Source organism: Thunnus thynnus, chromosome 23 (assembly GCF_963924715.1).
Source record: "Thunnus thynnus chromosome 23, fThuThy2.1, whole genome shotgun sequence".
NCBI classification, from domain to species: domain Eukaryota; kingdom Metazoa; phylum Chordata; class Actinopteri; order Scombriformes; family Scombridae; genus Thunnus; species Thunnus thynnus.
This window is the reverse complement of record NC_089539.1, coordinates 16,508,698-16,532,016: the sequence shown is the minus strand read 5'-3', so window position 1 is coordinate 16,532,016 and position 23,319 is coordinate 16,508,698. Positions and strand designations below refer to the sequence as shown.

At 41.8% G+C, this 23,319-nt stretch overlaps 1 protein-coding gene across 1 annotated transcript in view; it reads right to left on the bottom strand.

Annotated features, from left to right (window-relative positions):
* Positions 1 to 23,319, bottom strand: part of snd1 (staphylococcal nuclease and tudor domain containing 1) — a 180,072-nt gene that overhangs the window by 4,831 nt on the left and 151,922 nt on the right. The window contains exons 19-22 of the mRNA XM_067582365.1: positions 21,368 to 21,491; positions 19,248 to 19,317; positions 16,864 to 16,977; positions 11,991 to 12,194 (exon numbers count right to left, since the gene is read on the bottom strand). Coding sequence (XP_067438466.1) covers positions 11,991 to 12,194; positions 16,864 to 16,977; positions 19,248 to 19,317; positions 21,368 to 21,491 — 512 coding nt within the window. The remainder of the gene's footprint in view (positions 1 to 11,990; positions 12,195 to 16,863; positions 16,978 to 19,247; positions 19,318 to 21,367; positions 21,492 to 23,319) is intronic.

Genomic DNA, 23,319 nt, shown 5'->3' with positions numbered 1-23,319 from the left:
TTGACTGCTTCTGCTAGAACAGCCATTTAGCCTGAATGAACCAGTGATGAGTCATAGGGCAAGGGGTGGGGGCGGGGGTGGAGGGGTGCAGATAGAGAGAGAGAGAGAGAGAGAGAGACAGTGTTTGGTTAGATGGGTACAGTGTAAGTGGATGTATGGACCTTGGAAAGCTCAAGTGGCAGACCCTCTGAGTAGAGTTGTCCTCCACCATTACAATGTCAGAGTGGATACAGAGTGATCAAGCTCTACACAAGGCCCACACACACACACACACGTACATAGATACAGTTCAGCTCACCTCCAGCACGTTTAAACCTAGCCACCCACAACACTCACATTCTGTCTGTGAATGGTAAGTACAGCTCCGTAAGTAGGATTTGTACAGCAGATACTTGTAAATTTGAACGTGAGTATAGTTTGGTATATTCTGATTCGAGGGACGAGCGCATAGGGAAATATTAGCACAGCGGTAAAATAAAAATAAATGCTTTAAAGATATGAAATAAAGAAAACGAAAGTCACTTGAGAGAAGAGGACAGTAAGGAAGAGACTGTGTTCTTGTAATGGATTCAATTGTGCACCACGTTTTGTAGCTTATTATAGTAGCAGATGAGCTGGCTTTCACACTCAGACGCACACACACACACACCAGAACAAGGATGCCAGATGTTAAAACTGTCGAGTGTGGATGGGGCTCTGGAGTTTAATTGCTTAGCTAGCTCGCGCTCATAGGTTGATTTGATAGCTACGCTGCACATGGCACCGCCAAGATAACAGACCCGCAGCTGGATCGTACAGCCACTTTGTTTAAGCGAGTGCACATGTGAGTGTGTGGCTAGGGAAAGTGCAGTGGCTGCACAAGTCATCCATCAAAGCCAACTAAAGGAGAGATTTTTTGGAAGGCGATGGGATATGGCATCTTGGTCCCATCAGGCGTATGTCACCATATGGAAGACCCATCCAACAATATTTCATGGACACAAAAGGCCAATGATGCCTTTGGGGCTATAGAGGGGAGCTTTCAGTGCCTGTAGCAGTTTTAGTTGTCTCCTATAGGCCTTTTCCATACACGTGCTGGATTGACTTGACTCGGTGCATGAGCCCAAGGTGGCAGGGATTTGTATCTCCATTACAACAGGGCTACCCGCGTGAAGGTGTATCTTTAAATGATGACACGCTTGTCTTGAGTCGATGACGTTTAAAAGCAGCGGGCTGTATACATCCATGGCTGTGACTAGTGGTCCAAGGAGCGGCTGTAAAACGGTAGACAAACACATTTCATTTCCAATAAATTCTTCCCAATAAAAGTCCCCCGTTATTTTTGCTGCAAGTGTTTTTTTTCCATCACACAGCACGGCAGGTAAGAGAAGTTGTTCACCTGTTGAAGTGGAAGTGAGCTGTTTGCAGAGGTCCAGTAACAGCCTGTTGTCTGCAGCTCTTCATCCACACTGTGGCTGTTTCTGCTTGTACTCTTCCTCACTGGATTATTTGTAACTGATCAAATAGCTCCAAATATCTCCAGCTCTTGTTGCGGCAACTTGTTTTTATTGTTTTATTGTGTTGTAATAAAGCTCCACTAATTAGGTGATGAACCTCCTGTTATTTTGTTATTTAAAAGCTTTTAATATGAAGGAGCAGCAGGAAATGTTTTCATCAGCAGTAACTTAACACAACTCCTATACGGCTGAAAGCAAACAGGAAACAGTCAAATAAAGCAGATATTTGAAAGTACAAACAGGGACACAGGAGAGCTTGTTTGAGAGGGAGAAGGGGGGGGGGTTGCACCGCAATCCACTTGGAGGTGGGTCAGACGTGCTTTGGCCCGACTATGGAGATGGTCCATCTCCATACTCGCCACAAATCATCATGTTTTTAACTGCTAATGGAAATGCAAATCAACAGCATAATTTGACTCAGCACGGTCAAAAGTGCCAATGGAAAAAGGCTACTAGTGTTGCACATGGAAAGCCGGGGGGAGCGACTCAAATGATGTGGAAGAGGTTTTCATATCTGCAAGAGTGGAATTGGCAATATTCAAACACAAAAGAGAAAAATAACATTTGTGAGAAAACCGGTGAACTAGAAAAATAAACTTCATTTCAACTTTAAAAGAAATAGAAAATATATCTTCTCACATCACTTTTTGCCAAACTACACAGCTGAGTGTTTGAATCCAAATGCAAAGTATTCTGTGAAAGTCAAGAGCACTACAGCTCAATATGCACAGATGATATGCTACCGTACTGGAACTATCACGGTGAGCCTCTTTGTACTCTGGTCGGGAGGGGGGCCTTTTCCTGGATCGCCCTCGTCTTTAACTGTCAGTGTAACACAACAGCCAATCAGTGTGCAGCTGAACACCGATGATGACTGCCTTCGGATTCTCAACAGCTCCATATATCCTGTCCCGGATCCTTCTTTCACAGCATTTCTATTGGCTCCAGCGGGGAGGCATAATGGTTCATTTACAACACAAACAGAAGCAAAACTCATCTGGAGATGACTTCAAGTGGCAAAGGAAAGGAATGTTTCTCAGTGTGGGAAACAAGTGTGACATTAAATACATGGGTTAAGAAAGAAAAGGGAGGATGATGGAGACGAGGTATAGGCATAAACGGTGGTAGTCAGATTTTGTTACCTTCAGATAGAGCCAGGCGAGCTATTTTCCACAATTTACAGTCTTTGTAAAGCTAAGGCTGCCTGCCACCTTCTGATTGCAGCTTCATATTTATCATACAGACATTAGAGTCAATCTTCTCATCTAACTCTTGCAGGAAAGTGTATACTGTATTTTCCACAATGTCTATTCCTTTAAAGCTGATTGACTGATCAGAAATGAGAAGGAGGAAGAAGACAGAACAAAGTAGGATGAGAATACAAAGCGGATAATGAACAAGGAGACAAGGACAAGAAACTGCTGTGTTTGGAGGAGGGTTAGGGTGGCAGAAGGCAGCGGGTGACAGCGTGTGCTTGTCTGGATGACCCTACAGAGCTCCCATATGCCGGACAGATGCCATGTTTGGTGAGCAGTGGCCATGCACACTGGCAGTAGCAGAGTTCTGAAAGATTATGCGGTTTGGCTAAGGAGGATGTTGTGTGAGTGTCCCTGAATGTGTGTGATTGATTCTTAGCATCGATTTAACAAAATCAGAAAGTTTAACTGATTAGAGGAGTCAATTTATTATAATTTCACACCATCAGTTTGCATTTGAGCAAATTTACCACAGTACTCTGAGACTAAAAAAAAAACAATCTGATACCTTATGCACATTCAGGAAAGAGACTGTTTACAAATACTGTTACGCTCAATTTTTAATCGCTGCAGGTAACTTTTCTTGACGGAGACTTTGTGAATGACTTTGTGTAAGTGTGATGCTTTTTGTAAGATGAACGACAGGTGGTGTGGGTCTGGTGTTCTGGCACTAGTCGGTGTGTCTGCCTGGCTGTGAATCTGTCTTGAGAGTGAGAGAGAGAGAGAGAGAGCGAGAGCGTGTATTTTTCCCGTGCTGGCCAGTATGGTGTACCCAGGTGGTGTTCTGGTGAGCATGGTGTGAAAGTGATGGATCTGAGCGGGAGCTAACATGGCAGTTTTCTGACAGGTTGCGCGCGTTTGGTGCGTAGGTGAGTTGCCTCTTTTTTGATTTCACAGCATGCGGGAAAAAAAAAACGCTAAGTGAAACCAGATTGTGGAAGGGGTACATATGAAAAGCAAGTGACTTATCAAAGTTTCAACGCCGGTTACACACTCGCTGCTGAGACTGGATGTCAGGCGACGTAGAAACCACTCGAGTGGAAAGGGAACAATGAGGGCTCGTCCTCCGCGCATGTTGAGCTTTACTCATTAACAGCAATGACGATCACACACACACACCGCCTCCCAGACATGAGCAGTCAAACTCCAACTCCACCCCAAAATAAAAAACCTGCCACTAACTCCCTTTTGTCATTGTTTCTTTGTTGCTGTATTGTGTTTTTTTTGGTGCTGCTCTCTCAATCCTCATTACATCCGGTTTCGTTCTCTCTCCGCCTGCCATCTCCGTCTCCTTTTGCCTCCGCTGAAAGCATAAAACTCTGCACAAGACAGGTCGTCGTCAGAGCATTTGCCGGAACATAACTGCTTTTATGTCTGTAAGTCATACTGTTTCAAGTTGAGTGTACTTGGCTGAGCTGTGGATTGTAGTCCTAAGAGATGTCTCTCATTTAACATGCCAGTGCATGAATACTGCATGGCAAGCAGAGAGGAGGCCAGGGTTTTGGGAGAGTCTCCTCAGACGTGTCACTGTAAAAGTGGTTTGATAGGGAAAGGCTTGTCACATAAGCACCATGGCTAACCAGGGAGAGAATCCTTGAAGGCTTGTGTGTGTGTGTGTGTGTGTGAGACAGAGATACGAGGGAATGTCAGTGTGTTTGAGTGACTACGGGATGAAAAAGTTGAAACTGAATTTGCCAGTTTTTGTAGATGTAAATGTAAAAGATCCATTTTCTTTTCATTTTCAATTAAAATGTTCTGCCTTTTTTTGTAAAAATCTGTAAAATAATAAAAACTACATGTACAACATATGTGTCTGAGTGTCTTTGTCCCCATCTGAGGTGTACTGGGATTGCTCCCTGTTGCACCGTGTTCCCCCCAGCATAGCTGTCGGAGGAGATCAGGCGCTTTGGTGGGAACGTGCAATGACAAGCCCACCAGCGTGTGTTCATGGAGTTAAGGAGGGCACATTCATGTAGCACACGTGCACGCTCAACAACAGCAAGGACTAACTACAGATATAACCCAGAGCATTCTCAGCTGCTCTCCCAGAGGCACTGCGAAGAAAAAGTCTTACGTAAAAACTAATGTATCGTACACACACTCACTTTTATAAAGGCTGCATAAAGAGTTTTGCTTCTCTTTTTTTTCTCCGATATCTATTTTCTCTCTCCCGCGAGGTCACAACTCAAAATAATATAAGTTTGAACAATCTGGTGCCTCCACTCCCTTCCAGGCTGTCCTCCTCTCACCCCCGGTATGTGTGGGAGGGAGGATAAAGTGTGTATTTGTGTGACTCTGTGTGCGTGTGTGTGTGTGTGTGTGTGTGCATCTGCAGAAGATGGAATAGCGTTTGGGAAGTGGCGCGTGTCAGCTAGGACATGTCAAAAGGGCCCTCAGAGCAGTGGCAGCAGGGGAGGCAACTGCCTGTGCAAGTTAGTGTGTGTGTGAATATGTGTGTGTGTGTGTGTGTGTGTGTGTGTGTGTGTGTGTGTGTGTGTGTGTGTGTGTGTGTGTGCAGTCAATAACAGGGGAGCAGAAAATGTCCATTAAAAGGCCCCATCTCTAACTCTACTTGTAAATTAGGTATTGAGCCATTGGTGGGGAGCAGTTATGCTGTCACACACCCATGAAGCTCAGAGGGTGTGTGTGTGTGTGTGTGTGTGTGTGTGTGCATGTTTATATGTGCCCTGTGGTGTTTTTTGGGGATGAGGTGGGGGGTTCTTGATGGGCTGTGACAGGCGCTGGGCTTGAACAGGGAGCGCAGCGACCTGAAAGTCAGTCAATTGGTGTTCCGGATACAGCTAAAAGCCATTTATAGATGACATGGTGGAGAATTTTTGGGTTGGGATGGAGGCGATGGGGACCTGATCCACCATGGCAGGATCCATCGGGTGCTTGCTGGCTCTACTCAGAAATATAAACCTTAAAACTCAACCACCAGCTGTATTTCTATTTTTAATATTTAATTTTTACCCCCCATTTATTTGTCTTGGCTGTGTTCTCTCAGGTATTGAACATATGCAGATTTTTTTTCTTCTGTTGTCCTGTCTTTATATTGTACAGCGTGGTTTCAAATTATGTAAGTGTGTTAGAGCTCATGAGGGATCTCCACACATGTACTACTTCGTTCTCTTTGCTCGGGGACAACCCCTGAGCGACAACAGAAGCGCTGCCACATGAAATGTTGTTTACCCATGAGGCCTAATTTTGTTACGGTGAACCTGCTGAATAGAAACACCAACGTTCCCATGAGGCATATCATCAGTGTCCAAACCAGTGCCTTAACAGTATAGTGGCAGGAGACTACATCACATGAGCCACCTTATGTGTACCGAACAGCACGATCGCACTTTGATAAATGGAACAACCCATCCCTAGAGGCATTTTGTGTATGTGTGAGCCTCCTTCCTCATTTCCTGTATGGATTCCACACATGCGGCTGCAGATGTGCTTACACTTCTCCGCCCGCCATTTCATCTTCATCTACAGTTTCAACCCCCATTAACACAATTACTGTGCGATGGAACTGCTGCACAATTAACTACATTGGGGACTCTAACCGCAAGCTGTAAGAAAACTCCACTACCCATGAGGCAGTTCATGTGAAACGACACACGCAAGTAAAAAAACACTGCATCTCATGTTAGCCGACACTTAAAGGCTGCCCTTCTTGCCCCTCAAAGCCTTTCACAAAGTCATCAGCTGAACATTCACACATGAAAAGCAAGACTTCAGTGTGAATACAGCAACAATACAGGGAAAGAAGATAAAGGGAAAAAAAAAACTCAAACTACATTTCCCAGGGGGCTGCTGGGTAATTAAAGATTCCAGGACTCATCTGCTGCTTTCACTCTAAGGGAGCCACCTCACAGCTGGTTTCCCCAAAGTCTGCCTACTGCTGACAGATACACACACCACTGTAACATTTTAATAAAGATCTTGAGCGTGTCTTCACAAACATTTGTCTAAGGTGTGTGAATACTATTTCTATATCTTCACCCATTCAATAGGGAAAGTATTGGAAACCAGGCCTAGGTCGATACAGCGGACTACAATGCTGTTGGTGATTGATAATAATTGTGCCAACAAGGGAGTGACAGACACTTCCATGTTTGTAATTGACTTGTAATTAGCAAACTGGAGATTATTAGCTTGTAACGCTAATGAACTTCAGGCACTAGCGCTGATGTCAGTTAGCTGAGGTGACTGGGCGAGACGGTTAGCACCCGGTGGCCTTCCAGAGTTTGAATCAGTCATGTTGTTGGTGGCTGCTGCTGACAGAAAACACTGGTGAAAAGCAGCAGAGCACAAAAGATAGTGCTTCTAACCACACAGTCATCTTCCAATTGAGCTGTCATGACAGACTCATTCCAGATAGAGTTGCCACAAAAAAAAAAAAAAGAAAAGAAATATCAGGTCTGGGTATGATAGTGAATACAGGGACTTACTTGTGTATCCAATCAGGTAGAAAGGGAGAAACATATATTTCTAGTGTATCTAGTTATGTTTTGAGCCCACTCCCTCCTTCACTCCCTCCTTCAAATACACTACAGAAACACATACACACAGTTCGTGTCCCTCTACTGTATGCCATCACTTTAAATTATGAAAGCAGGGCATTACTATCAACCCAGTGTGGGTTCACAGGGCAGAATCGGCTGATGCAAGATGCAAATAATTGCAGATAACAGCATTTTAAATCACAGCTCATAATGAGGCCAACACCAGGTCTGATCTGAGCGCCTCTCCACTTTAATTCCTGGGGATTATTGTTCATCATGACATAGCACTGAAAGACAAAATGCAAATTAAGCACACGCAAAAGCCAAACGAGCCGCCTCCCCATTGCTGTCTAAATGAAGTGCTGGAGCTCAGTTTGGATAACATAAATAGCAAAGGTTAAAAAGGAGACTCGGAGTGAGTATGAGTGGAGGATAAAAGTAGTAATGACAAGTACAGTGAAGAGAGGGAGTGAGGTGCAGAAAGCAAAGAAATGGAGTAAGAGGAATGGAGAGTAAACAAGAAAAAAAGATGAGGAGAGCACTGGAGAGATAAGAAGTGATAGGAGGAAAAACTGAGTAATGCGATGTATAGTAATGGGTGCAGGAAAGAGAAGGAGAAAATGGAAGAAATCAGACTGTGAACAATGAATGGAGAGAGACATTAAGAGGAATGAAGTGAGAGAGTGAAGTGTGTGTTAGTGAGTGTCTGTGAGCCAGAGTGGCAACTTGCCATTCTAGCAGTATATAGTTGACAGTGCCAGGACAATTTAAGGATAGCTTAGTATATCTACTGTGCCTGAGGTGGAGAAGGCATGAAGTCGGTATGTGAGTCTCAGGTCAGAACAAGAGAGAAGAAAAGTGGTGCGAAAAAAGCGTGTGTGTATATATGAAAGAGCCCAACAGGAAGTTTTAGTTTGGCAAACACCATCTTTTGATTGCCAGAGTTCAGCTGACATATTTTAGTGGTCTATAACCATAATTGTAATGGTTCAATGGGATTATACTTCAATTTTAAGTTCTACCTGAAGTTGAAGTTTTTGCTTTTTACATTTCTTTCATTCTCGCTATTTCTGATGTGATTTCTAACCCTAATTCTGAGAAAAAATCAATGAATGCAGACTTATTCCTGCATTTGATAGAATTTATTCAAAAGGCCAGAAATACAGATTTATTTTTTCAACTCAAGAATAGAAGTTTCAACGGCAGTGCAATCAGACTAAATTACATGGTTGACACTGCCCTAAATCTGGCTGCTCAGGGCAACCGTTATTGTCGAGCTTTATTAAGAGCTCATTTATGATAGCTCACATGGTGATGTGTGATCTGCTGCCTCTTTGCATGGCAGCCAATTGTACCTGCCAATCCACTGAATCTCCTCAAAAGCTTCAGCTGAGGCCTCCGATAGTTTGCGAGCTCTACGTGTGAATTTAAAATGTCTGAGTGGTAAAGAGAAATAACTGACAAGAGAGGTGAATAATGTGATGCAGTGTGACAAGACAGACATAATCTGTAAGGGAGGAACATGGCAGAGTGACATACAGTGAAAATCCATAACCAGACGTGTCAATATTATTGGAGCCCTGAAATACTGTAGCTACTGTGTAAAACATAAAGTACATAATGTCCCTTCTGCTTCAAATGCTGCGCTGGTGATAAAGCAATCATATCACACACCCACAATAATCTAAATATCAAAAGACTCATAAACAACATGTGCAGGAGATGTACACATGATATGCCAGATGTATGACAGATTAAACTTTAACACTATGACATTAAATCTGCTATACCGTGCGTGCATACTAAGCAGGTATAATTGATACAAATGGTATGAAATATATTGTGTTGGGTGTTGATGTTGGTTTATTTTTAGGTCAATCCATTCCGGAGGAGAAAATGTCAGTTATACTTTAATCCCGCACTTTGTCGTCAGTCCACACCTCTGGGTCACTGTCAGTCTCCCCCCCCACTAAGTCATGCATATCAATTGTACTTTGATTTCCAGTTTTTCCACTATCTCCCTACTTTTATTTATCCCACTTGCCTTCAATCAGATACCAGCAGCTGGCATGCATATGATCATTTTTTCACCTACACTTTCAATATGATGTTTATTCTTTGCTATGATACTGTATGGCCTCAATAGTCATCCATATGGTGTGCACAGAGAGCATCCGCAAATGTAGGGCTTAAAGCAGAAATGCATATGAAAAAAGAAATAAAGCCCCAAATGGATGAATATCCCTCTCTGCTCTCCCTCTTGGGACAATGCCATCCTCAAAGACTGGTGTTAACCTTCAGTGCACTTATGACTGACTATTGATAGTCACTGAAGTGCCACCGAACATTAGAGCCCATCTGTTAGGCAATGCTTAGTACGAGAGTACAGATTACAATGACCATGTTCCAATCCCTTGGAATGGATAATGAATAAAGAATAGAGCCAAAGTGGAACAGATAGGAAGGAAAAAAGTCAGTTTTACAAGGAGGCTGATAGTCTGGATGAGTGAAAAGAGGGAAGGGAGGAGAGAAAGAGCTTGGGGTGAGCTGGCAAAGTGAGAAGGCTTGGATACTACACTATCAAAAGCTCAAGGGAAACTTTCTATAAAAGAGGAAAAGGATGGGGGCACGGATCCAGACGTCAACAAAAGGTTGTATCTTAGAGCACTTTTTGGCTGTGTTGCCCCGGAAAGATAATATTTTCTGTTGTCGCACCAGCGGCAGCTGCAGTCCTGCTCAGAGACAGGAATGCAGCTTGCTAACAAATGAATCCAGTAGCTCACAGGCAAAAGTCAGCATACAGAAAATTAACCCAATGTTCATACAAAAATACTGATTTAAACACCAGCTTTTAATTTAGAAAGTTTTACCACCTCTAATAAAGGCTTTAAGTAATCGGTATTATGATAAATAAATCACATATGATATTACATTTTATCTCCCAGCTCTAATAACTAACATATAACTGGTTAACTAACGTATACAGCAGAATTGCAGCGTGCGGATTAAGCTCATGCCCCCTCTATGAAAGATAAGTTCATATGCTCCATTTAGAGATTTTGAAAAGTGGCCCAATTACACTTCATCTTGTTTTTGCAGAGAAGGAATATCTCAGCCTCCAGATCTTTGAGCTTGGAAGCAGACTTGAGTGGAATTATCAACAAGAAATGCTGAAGAGCTTGCATTAACACACACACTTGTAAGCACATTGGCAATACTGCAGCTTGTTAAGCTTTCTCCAGATCAAAATATTGTAGCCAGCAAGGAAGAGACAAACGCTGGAGAACGCAGCTGTTGAATACTAAAGAGAAACCATTTGATCCAACAAAACCTAAATCTGTGCGGTCTATAAGCCTATTAGTTGTATGGCTGGGAGGTTTTAATCACTGTCTTTTGTCTATAGGGTCCATTACCCTGAGACTGCATTATGGTCCTCCGGCTACTCTTTGGAGGTCAGAGGTCAGAACACTCACAATGATGCACAGTCTTTTATTGACTGACTGTGAGGAAGAAAGTGCTTTTATCGGTGATGTTTAGTGTGTACAAAAATGAGCTAGTAACTACATCTCCGTGTGTGTGAGTGAATTAATTGTGTGAAAGAATGTGCTCTTTCCATCAGCCTCTAATTCATATGAATATACATTTTGATATGTTGATGAACAATTACACTTGTGTGGACATATTTCTCCATTCCTTTGTGCGTCGCAGTTTTTAAATAAATGGCAGAGTGACTAATATTGGGGGCTGTGTGGAAGCAGTAATTGCAGCAGGAATAAATATCCTCCATTTTTCTTTATCTTCATGTACAGAGTGGCTTTGAGTCTGCTGGGGGAATTAGCATAATGAGGAGGGAAAGTAAATGAGCGATGCTTCATGGTTTGACAAAATGGCCACCATTTGAGGCAAATTGTAGAGGTGTGTGCACATATATTGTGACTGTGGATTGACAAGTGAGGAGAGCAATTATGTTCCTTGTGCCATAGCGTTCCCTTTACAATGTCTACAGGCGTTTAGCGTAATATTAGCTTTCATGTATCAAAAAAAAATCTATACGTGACAAACTCTGAGATGAAAAGCAGTGAGTAAATGCATGCTAAAATGGAAATGTAGTAATTATTGAACTGTCAGAAAGCCATAGGAAACATATGGACCTTTTAACATTAAATGATACGCAAGGTGTCAATTTACCAATGACGATGTTAAACATTTACTGTGCATTTACTTTGAAGCGGCACCTGCTACCACTCGATCAGCTGACTGACTCTACTCTTACGATTTATCATTTAAGACACAAATATTGATCCATACTTGTGCATTTCAAAACGCACAGTGAGCCACTGAATAACAAGAAGGTGGTTAAGAGAAATCAAATAATATTTTAAAATATTTAAACTTTGATTTGTACAGAGTAGGGCTGAGCAATTAATAGAGAATTTACCAAAGCAGACATTGACTTTCTAACCATGTATGTACCAACATTTGTAAGTAAGTCAGCGTTGTTTGTTGTGTGTAGATTCATTACCGACAGAAAGTCGAGTGGGCATTGTACTAAAGTTTTTGGCAATACGATGAACCATAATCACCCAGTCTACAGCCCTATGAGACCAGAAACTGTCTTTAACATAGACAGTGAAAGCAACAAGATGCCTAAATGTTAAAACAACCAGTCCAAGTAAGGCGGAGAAACAGAACAAGAAGCCTCAACATTCAAAACAAACTCTCATCCCTTAACATACCATCTTCTGCAGGTGCTTCTCCTTGCGGACATCCACCATGACCAAGCCCTCTTTGACCAGGCCGAGGCCCACGTCCTCCTTGGTGTCCCCGAACTGTATTGTGACATGTGGGCAGGTGGCACCGGAGTACTCCACGTTCAACAGGCACTGGCTGTTCTGGATGTCCCTCACCACGCAGTCCACCACGTCGGCACGGGCGTCCTCCTGGAGAAGTAGACATGGGATGTAACCCGAAAGATTGGGAGGAAAGAGGAGGCGGGAGGAGAATAAATGAGGCAGTAATAGATGGTGGAATTGAAGCGGGAAAAAAGGAAGATTGAGGAGATAATGGAAGAGAAGTGGGGAGGGAGGGAGGGAGGGAGAGAGTGAGGAAGAAAGGTGAAAAGGATAATTAGTATGCTATCACTGATGACTCCTTAACAGAAATGCATACAAACACAAAGATATGCAACGCAGAGGCTGACAAACACCCTACATGTACATGAACCTTGCTGTGATCTTATTTCTGTAAAATAAAAAAACTACTCACTACTGTAAATAGTCTTGGTCAGTAACACTACAATCAAATACTACTCACCAATCAATCAAAGTTACATGATCACTCACACAGTAATCTGCCAGTTGTGTAGCACCCCAATTACCTACTTTAGTTTGGCTGAACTATCTAATGGTCTGACCCTCACCCACTCTCCTCTTCGTCATGTCCCTTACCTCTCTTTTTTCATTCTCATTCTTCAGTTACCTCACCCTCTCTTATTCCTAACCTTCTCAAATGTGAAAGGCCAGCATTTGATTGAACATGTGGTGTAGAAGAAGACGGAACAGCTGCAATACAATCCTGACCTCGTGTCCTCCAGCAGTGAGGGCGAAAACAAGAAAAACAAGGGAGCTGCGTCTTCAAAGGCAGGAAGACACTTAAAAACTAAAAATCAGTCCCTGGCCATCATCCATCCCTCCCCTACACCATCTATCTCTTCGCTTCCCTTCTTCTCGCCCTGGTCTTGTCTCCATGGCAACCCCCTTCGAGCTAGCTGCCCTTGGGTATGTGCGTGTCTGGTGTATGTGTGTGTGAGCATGTGTGGGCAGGGGAAGCTTGTTCAAGGCACAAAACTAAGGGCCTTTTTTGTCCCCGCTCTCCCCCTGGTCAACTTGTCACAGACGCTGCAGGGGAGCTCAGGGCGAGAGGGAGACAGAGGGAGAGAGATAGAGGAAGAGAGACAGTCGACATAGGAGCAGAGAGGCAAAACGCAGGGAGAGCATTACAGAACAAGAATACATTTACACTCATGACAGCGCCTTAATGAGAGACTCCTAGTGACCCTGTCTTGTCCACCATATGAACAGAACAAACCTGGTTAAGCACTTTAGATGCTTTAAGAGAAGGCTAAAATATTTGCATTTTACTCACTGTTAATATAATTGATTTTTTCAACACTAGGGCCAATTTGATATATCACAGTTTGGTTACTGATACAAAAACAACACTTTTGATATCTTCTTTCAAGAATTTAAAGTGTTGTCAAATTGCATATAGTAGCTTTGCATACATGAATCAGTCTAAAATTAGAAAAATTTGGATTTAAATCAGGAAAAATCTGATCAAATATAAGTGAAGACCAATAACCTGACCAAGCAGCTTTAGATACTTGAGTCTTTGATACCTTGTGTTACAGAAACTACTGAGGTTCAGTTCCCAGTCTTTACTAGAAGTCATGCTAAAGACAAAATACATGAAAAGAGGTAAATAATTATCAATAAATTTTCATTTCAAACAAAAAATAAATTGCAGAATACCAATGGGGAAAAAGGAAAAAGTCATTTGTCCATGTGTGACCTTGTGCAACTTTTTAATTGGGGTGATTTTATTTATACCTGAGTTAACATTTTCAGTCGTCTACTAACCGCTGCATTCAGGAGTGCCAATGGTGTAGACTAGACTTCAAGAGGGCACCTGATATTTTTAAGATTTTGTTGTTCATCACTTTTACAAGCGCACTCTTGGCGTGCACTACTTTCTTTAATTAGCTGACGAGGCATAATAAAGAAGTGGCGGCGTGTCCTGGAGTGCAGGCAGCTGAGAGTTCACAACAACCACAATAAAAACTGAATGAATTAGTGCTAGAAAAGATGGCTCGGAGCAGTTGTTGCTCGGATAGTGATAGCTGCTGCGGTGGGATGTCATTGAAATAACATGTGCATTGTGCCTCCTACTCTGTCAAGTTACAAGCACACATCTCAGGTAAGTGTTTTTCCTACAAAACAGCAGAACCATGTGAGTGCACAGCGACCCTACTGAACATATTGTCACTTTATGGAACATTTTATGAAACGGCACTGGAAAGCAGCGGGATGATCTCGTCCCACTGGCAGAATTTTGCTGGCGTTAAAAGAAAGATTTTAAGACTGACTATGAAGTCATAACTTAAAGACAGACACTTTTTTTTCAGGGCATCAGGTGGCGGGTTGAGAGAAACCTTTCCAGCGTGCGGCAGCAAAGGCGCAGTACAAGTGGGGCACCACGCTGTCAGCGTGAGTGACACAGTAAAAAGCTTCAGATAAAGCAGACGACAAACACATGAAAGGAAAACCGAGAGAAAGTGGAAAGAACAGGAAAAGGGTTGGACTGATGCGGAGTGACAGAGAGTGAGAAGGAGAGGTGTAAGGTGCGTGTCAGCTTCCTACATGTGGTAAAGCTTGTGTGTGTTTTGTGTGTCTTGGGGCTGTAAAGTCTAGGTGAGGCCTGTGTCCCCTGGGCTGGACCAACAGATGGGCCACTTCATCCTTCAGGAGACACTGACTCAGGAGACAGGTGACAGCATGCATGCAGGCACTACTACGAGCTCTCACACACACACACACATACACACCGCTACCACTGAGCCACTGAATTGACTGAGTGAAGCTGTGATACAAACATCTACTGAGAAGCCAATGTGTCTAAATTTTGTTAGAAAAATAGGGAAGAATTTGAGTTAACCTTTCAAAAATAAGGGCCTTCATAAGAACCTTCAACTTCCAAATCAGACCTTCAAATTTTTAAAATGGCAAAAGGGTTGACTAAATTTCTGACATTTTGATCCTTCAGGCAATTAATCTAGTGTCCTGGCCTCCCTAAAACCGTATGTTAAACGACTACTGCTCTGGCAGAAATTTGGCCCAATACTTAAATTAGTCTGGGTGGCCAATTTGTGTAATCCTTCCAATGTCTGTCTGGCAAAAATGACCATAAAACTTAATCAACACCTCTCTGATACAATCAAGAAAGTGTACACATTGCGCCCTTCATGAATGTAGAATTTATTACAGTACTGTACAGAATTAGTTTTAGCTAGTGTCTAATAAACTGCCAACTGAGTGTAGATAAATATTCCAAAATAGCAACAAACAAACAAAATCCATTGTGAAAAAAGTAGTTACCATTAATTCTAAGAAAATATGACACTATAAATGCTCTGCACCTTATCTAGCTTAAGAGGAACAAATATTCTTTAAACAAACACACTCTCAGATGCGCACACACACACACCCAATTTAAGACAGCGCTTAGAACTGTGCCAATCAGGCACATAACCGGATGAAAACATGTTTGTATCTGCACAATCTATTGAGGATGCTGCAGGCTCAGGATGCTACCAATGAGTTGACCCCCTGACGCACACAAAACAGTCACTTGCACACTCCGGTCACTGGGGGTTGAGTAAACACACCCAGATGTAAACAAGCAGATTAGGGCTGCGGAAAAAACAGTAACTGCTGCTTTGCTATCAGATAAGACATTTATATGCACAAATACACAAACACGGTACCTGGATGTTTTGTATCTGTAGAGGATGTTTGAGAATCTAGTTTGCTGAAGAAATATAGTGTGCGTTATCAAATTGTTCATTAAATGTTAACGTCTATCTGCTAGTGTGTCAATTATTCTCTTATTTTTTGCAACCAAGTAAATCAGTGGCTTGGTGTTTGTCATTGCTCGGTCTGCTTTGTACTACATGCATTATGTATGAGCATAATTTCCACCAATACTTGCTTGGAATGAAAACTCGACCCTGTCTGTCAGTTACAGACTTATCACCTTGTGTGATAAGTGAAACTCAAACAGTTTTTTTTATGTCTTGCCAAGAAAGTCAACTTTCAAAAGTTATCCGAAAATGAGCCTGAAGAATTTGATATCGGAGAGTTAATTTTGATATTTCCAGCTGCGACACATACAGACAGGTGACATATTAAAGGAAAAACCTGAATAAATGAGTGGAGAAACAAATGCAGATGATTCCACACAGTTGCACTGCATGGTACAATTAAACAATTAACATCAAATCATGTATGGCATGTATAAAAATGCTGAGCAGGCCCTGTTGATTCTGATTTTGTGTCAAGATGGCAAAAGGAAAAGATCTGAGTGACTTTGAAGAGGGTTCATTGTTGGGGCACGGATGGCAGGAGCTTGAGTCACAAAGACTGCTCAACTGGTTAGTGTTTCAATAGGAACAGTGATTAAAGTGACATCTGCATTTAGATCTACGGGAAAACGTCGGTAAATAAGTTTGGAAATTGTGGTTGACAGCTCACATTTGATGACTGTGATGCTCATGTTTTAGAGTGATATGTAAGGAAAAACAGACAAGCAATTTTCAACAAGTGGGTGAGTGTATGTATTGCGTACACCAAGAGAATGGTACAGGCCTGAATGCTTGACCCCTACAGGGAATATCTTTTGGATGAATGATGTTCATCCCTCCAGTGGAGTTCAGAGACTTGTACAATCAATGCCAAGGCCCAACACCTCACTAAAACACTTAATGTTGGTTTTTCCTTTAATTTATCACCCGTCTTGTATCTCCTCTTTGCACGTGTTCATCCATGCACTTACGTCCTGTGGGACCTGGATGAAACCGAAGGCATACTCTGTGGCCTGTGCTGGCAGGGTCCTGGTGCTGAAGGCAGGGGGTATGGCAGCCAGACGGGTGGATGACACGACTTCTCTCTGAGGAACGATGATCAAAAGACAGAAATTAGATCCAATATAAAGCATTCTTCAAGACAGTTGACATGGTGCTTTTCTCTAATATCGAGTACTAAGTGCAAATACCTGTAAAGTCTGGGTTTATGTTCAAAGCTATTTACTCTTGGGTTTATGTGCTTGAGGTTATGGAACCTCAAAGTGAAGCACAATAACAAATGGAGTGCACGTCTGTGATGATGAATACACCTAAGCAAACATGACAGAGACATCCACCTCTTGTTACTACAACACTGAAGGAAGCCAAGGGAGATTTAGGAGAAAATGTCTGGCTTGCTCGGTTATGATACATGAGGTTATGACAAAATGAAATCTTGAGATGAAACAGGAATGTGTAACAAGGTTGTTGAAAGCTTGTGATGAAAGTTCACTTTCTGAATTTTGGGCATAACTGAGTGCATCTCTCAAATCAAGAACATTTTCAGTTGAAGGCCATACGACAGTCTCAAACGAAACAGCAAATATTCAGGCTGTATCATCGATCCCATACCCTGTAATGCATTTTATATTTCTCCTTGATTCTGAGCTAATTCTCTTCACTTTAACGATGATAGTTTACAACTGTGAAAGAAGGACAGATGCAATTTTGTAGCTTTAGGGCTGCATGCTTGTATATGTTACCTTACCAATCATTTCACAGCTGTGTCTATAGCAGTACTGAGGCTCCTTTCACTAAGCCCCATCTGCTCTCTTGCTCAGCTAAAAGCTAAGAGTAAAGATGACAACAGACGTCAACTTGATAGCTCCCAGACTCTTGTCAGATTAGACAACAAACTGAGATGAGTAAAACGTAAGAGAGGGCAACAATACTTGCCACTGTCGTTATTGTATATTTGAATATAATGACTTTTCAGGGCTGCCAGTGCTACATGTTCATTTTTGGGAAACAGAATCAACAAACAAAGTAAAGTAAATGTGCTTAAGACAGAAAATGTTTACATTTGAAATCATCAGATTAAAGTTTGCATTCATTTCGGTGTTCTTTTATGAATCTAGTTTTGCAATGACAATCTGCATTTGGTTCCAAACTTTACACAGAATTCTCTTGACATGAAATGTATTTACTCCATTTCAATTAAATGAAGCAATAAAGTTAATAGATCCTGACATGTATGAGCTAATATGAGCAATGACCAATAACTGATCACAGGCTACCTACAGGAGGAGAGCTCACTAGTGTAAAATCAGACCAAAACAGCCATTAGAAGTGGGGAGTTAATTTAATGACCCCCATATCTTAGAGTAATGTGTTCATTGGGATGTACAGTCTAGACAGAGAATACCTTGAACATTTATGAATGGATGGATTAGAACGTTCAGATTTATTGACCCCATACTATATTTTGACAGCAGTGTAAATGTGGGCTTTAAAAGTGAATGACAGAATTGCTTTGCTTGCTAATGATCACATAATAATTCAAGTGCTGACCTGTGCCTGCGACATGTGGCAATATAACTAACTACTAGGATAAAGACATGAAATCAAGGCCATAATGACTCAACTTGAAATGATGCAAAACTGTAGAAAATTAGGTAGATATCAGTTCAATTTTTTTTGTGTTCCAGGTCAGCCTCGGACAGTCACACTTTCAGCAAGATGCCAAGACGCATCGCGTCTGCCAGCTTAACCCCAGACCGTCCCTACTCCGAGGTCAGTCACACACTGTGCCCCTGTGCTGCATCATGGGAAATCTCCCGCAGGCCGGGGGGTTGGCTGCATGAGCCACTTGGTGAAGCAAGCATGTAGATGCACGTGGGTAGAAAGACACACAATAACGCACTTACAAGGATGTAGTGCCCTGTCATCACAGAATTTAAAAAAAGAAATCCAGAGAGAGAGAGGGAGCTCTGCTTTTGTCATTATTATGAAAAGGAATAAAAATGATACACTCAGTTGCACTCTTTGCTTCAGTCATAAACAATAAAGGGAAACAAACAAGGCTGCATAGCATTTGTCCTAAGTACTCCAGCTGAAAGGATACATAAAGGCAGTTAGGCTGCTTTGAACATGGAAATATGCAAAACAACTGGTGGTCTGCACAGATGCAAGAAATAAAAAAGAAATCCCTCTTCAGACACTACATACCCTCTGGCTGTAGGCTTGATAACAAAACTTTGCTAATGTTTGTGTGTTTTCCTCAAACAATAGCACTACTTTTTCATGAGGATGTTGCTTTCTCCCCCCCACACAAGCGCACACACACAAGTCAAAGTCATGGTCACAAGATACTCACGTTGCCATAGTCGATGTAGAAGACATGAACCTTTGCCGGTGACTCAACTTTCTCCACTCTGGCTCTGTACCTGCAGCAGCAGAGGAATAATTGTGAGAGAGAGAGAGAGAGAGAGAAGGAAGGAGAGAGAGAATAGAGCAGAGATGAAGACAGAGGGCACAAGAGGAAAAGCAGATGAGTAAATGATTCCATGCTTATTTCCCTGGGGAGAAGGTGTTGGAGGGTCTGTCTGTTGTGATCGGGGGAGAGGAGTGGGAGAGGATGAGGAGGCTGGCAGAGTTAGGGGGGGGGCAGAGAGGATCCATCACCACATGACAGGGCTGTAAAATTGCACAGAGCCCTCTTTGCTATAAAGGACACATTTAAACCTATTTTTACCTTGTAGCAAATAACTCAAGTGCGTTAGTGATAATCAAAAAGAGTTAGGTTTCATTGTATAAGATATCCTTTTCCAGCACGTATGAAAATACACACAATATAACAAGGACACATTAAAGGAAAAAGTAACTATCTTAATGGGCCAAATCCTACTCATGAATTCATATAGAAGCTATAGAAGAACATGCTTTTCTCAGACTCAATTCAGGAAGTGTGTCTTCATCTGACCATCACTTGTCTGACTCCCAACTCTGACAAACAAACGAGAGCGAGGAAGACAAATTGGCTGAGAACCAAGGCCAGCAGGAGAAAACCAAATAATTAGGCCCACATGGGCAAAAAGGAGAGACAAGAGAACAAAGTTAAAACCGAATAAGTGATTACCGGGAAGACATAAAGAACAGCAACAAGCGGAGAGAGAGCAAAAGCAAAAGTGAGAGACAAAGTGTGAGTGACTGATGAACAGGGGTTTTTTTTTTTTCTCCTTTTCTATTCACAGTGACGCTGGTGTTCTAAGAGGCCTTGAAAGGCGACGAATTTCTAATTAGCCCCCTAATGAAACAAGCCGACATTCCACATGCATAACAGAATACAAAGATATGGACACAGAACAATGTGAACATGAACATAATTAGCTCCCTGAATAATATGGGGTGTTTAAAAAAAAACAACAACAACAACAAAAAAAAAAACCAGAAGACAAAAATCTCAGACATTTGCCACCTGGAACAGAATTACTGTTTTTGCTGACAAGAGGACAGACTTTTCTATACAAACAATAGGCAGAAGAAAGTGAGAGTTCACACCAGATAGCCTTTTTTTTTTTTTTAAAAATGCTCATGGTGGCGGGGGCAAGAGAGTAAGTAAGTAAGTTTTGCCTCCAAAAACTTGGAGAGAAAGGAGGGAAAGATCAAGAAAAGAGAGCACACCTGACCTGTGTCGGGGGAACATTTGGGTTTTTAATCAGTTTCACGTTCTTTTTTTTTTCCAAGTCACCTTCTTGACATCATGTGCACACACATAGACACACACTTTAAGACTCTCTGCCTCCCTCGAACGCTGTGACTTTTATCTGTCCCTATGACCATCTGTAAACTTCCAACATCCAGTGAGGAAAGTAGATGAAGAGGTGTGTGTGTGTGTGTGTGTGTGTGTTACTGTCAAGCTACTGCTGATTCTAAAGGGCCAAAGCTGTGGCAGTGAGCTAATTACACCCTGTGGGTGTCTGCAGTTAACGCATCACAGGCTTAAATAGAGACAAGGTAAAAATGAAACGTCAGATGTTCTTTAGGGGGAAGAACACATGCTAACATATTCGTCTCAAATGTAGCTCAACCAAACTAAATAACATGTCTCAACTGTGGTAGATTTTGTTTCAAGTAATCACAAGTGGCCTGCTTGCAGCCTAACTTTTACTAGCTATCATAAGAGAAGCTGCTTGTTATGGGTTACAGCTCTAACATGTTTCTCTGGGCTGCACATATGTTCCTGTGTCTGTTTCTTTTATTCTTGTATGAATTTCCAGTATACGTTTACATGTTTTTTCCTTCTATTACAAACTGCAATCTACAGTCCACACCCTTCTCTGCACAAGTCCGCAGATATTTTTACAACTATCTTTGCAGAAGCATAATTCTGGCCTTAGAGTTCAGCTTGACCATCTTATGAAATGGGTGAAGGTCATTGTAAGGCAAATATGTAAAATAGTAAATATGATCACAAGTGTCAAAATGTTTGCTTACCATTCACCATCAGCAAACTTGGCTATGCAGTAATCCCCTCGGCGTGCTGCGTAGGATCCTTCCACAGGAGGCTGGGCAGCGATCTCTGCCCTCATAGTCTCCATCAGACTCTCCAACTGGCCTCCTGATAAAAGAGGATAAAAGACATGTGAGATGAGTAACCAATTTCCTGAATTTGATTTGTGTTTTTGTTGATTTCTATCATTCTCCAACATTTACTTACTCTCTAACTTGCCTTCCATTAAATCACTGTAGGTTGTTAACCTTTTCTTTGACATTGACTTGTTTGCCGTTTTGCCTTGCCTACATTATCGTTTTGCCTATTTTTAAAAATTATCTACTACTCCTTGTATTAAAGGTTGAACTTTGTAGACTGTGCTTGAGCAAAATTTGCCTCAAAGCATTTTGCTCTGGTTTGCATGTTGGGTTGACTGTGTGTGACTGACAGAGGGTGGGTCCGAGGGCAACAGTAGAAAATGAACAAAAGTACATCTCATCTCAGCAGAGCACCTAAAGGGATGTATCACTATAAATAGATTATTGGGACAGAGGTTTTCCCTTCTAGAGAAAAGTCTGATGCAACTTTGCACAACATGGCTGTGTGCTTCTTCTACACAGACACAGACTGAGGATTTTTCTTAAAGTTGTTTTCTTTGCTGTTAGTGAATGAGAATATGAGAATATGAGTGAATATTAGTGAATGAGAAGTGAATATATCCTAGTCCATGTACTGTGTAAGAGTTGCAAGGATGTAAACATCCAATACATGTTGTTAACATACTGGGATTTACATTAAACAAGTGTTTTCACTTTTGTTGTGGAAAAAATAGATTCATTACTTCATAGCACACTGTATTTATAATATGGCTTATTATAATAAAATTAAGTCCAAATTAAACTGCATTGCTGAAGAAGAGAGGGCTCTTCAAACCTTGATTTTTTTTTTTTTTTAAACATTTTAGCTTGGGATAAGGACAAAAAGGATGTTATGGATGTTTTTTCCTTAAATACATCAGTGATAATGGTATGCCACAACCTATCAGCTCAAAATCCATGTTAACCCAAACTACCCATTAGAGACTGAAACCAGAAATACACATCGGAAAAATTATTTGTGGTTTTTGTAGCTGTTATCCCATTAGCACCACGCAGATAATACCGGTTTGACCCTGCTGGAGAATATAGCTTTGAGTAAAGTGAGCCAGCTCTCCCAATGGGCCTTTATGGCCTATCAAGCCATTATATCATGCACGGCAAACCTATTATGGTGGATTCAAGGCGAGATGTGGCTGTCGATATGGTGAGAGATTTTGAGAATTCAGATACTGAGAGTCAGTGCTCCATGGGTTTAATGATAGCAGTAAGTGGCAGCCAGTTTTGCAATTGGGGAGCTGATTGTGAGTGCCACTAAGTATGTGCATCTCCGTGAGTGCCACTTCCTGGTGTTTGTGTAATATGTACATTATATTTGTTTGTGGATGGTGGAGTATGTTTACTCACGCATGTCTGTTAGTGTTTGCAAGTGGCTGTGTGTGAGTGTGTCTGTGGGGGGGGGGGGCCGTATGAAGTGTGCAGAAGCAATTGCAGTAGCTAGTTTAGCTATGTGGCCCATGTGAAATGCTATAGTGGAATATTTAGAGCCCATTTCCACTGATTTACCACCTGGAGAGGGTTTGTGCGCAGCAAGGCCAGGATCGTGAGTAATGGACATCTTAAAACTACACATATTCATATAATAAGATATTGGAATATAAGGGCAGGAATAAAATCTTATTAGATGTTTACTCACTTTTCCACAGCCTTAAAACACCACTAACAATAAAACAGTGAGAAACAGTCACTGCGTTTAGTGCTGGCTTACTGCAGTAAACACATTTCTTGAAGAAGAATCTAGGTTTACTAAATCACAGTATTGGATTTAGAGATACTTAGTTAAGACAGCTGACTTTATT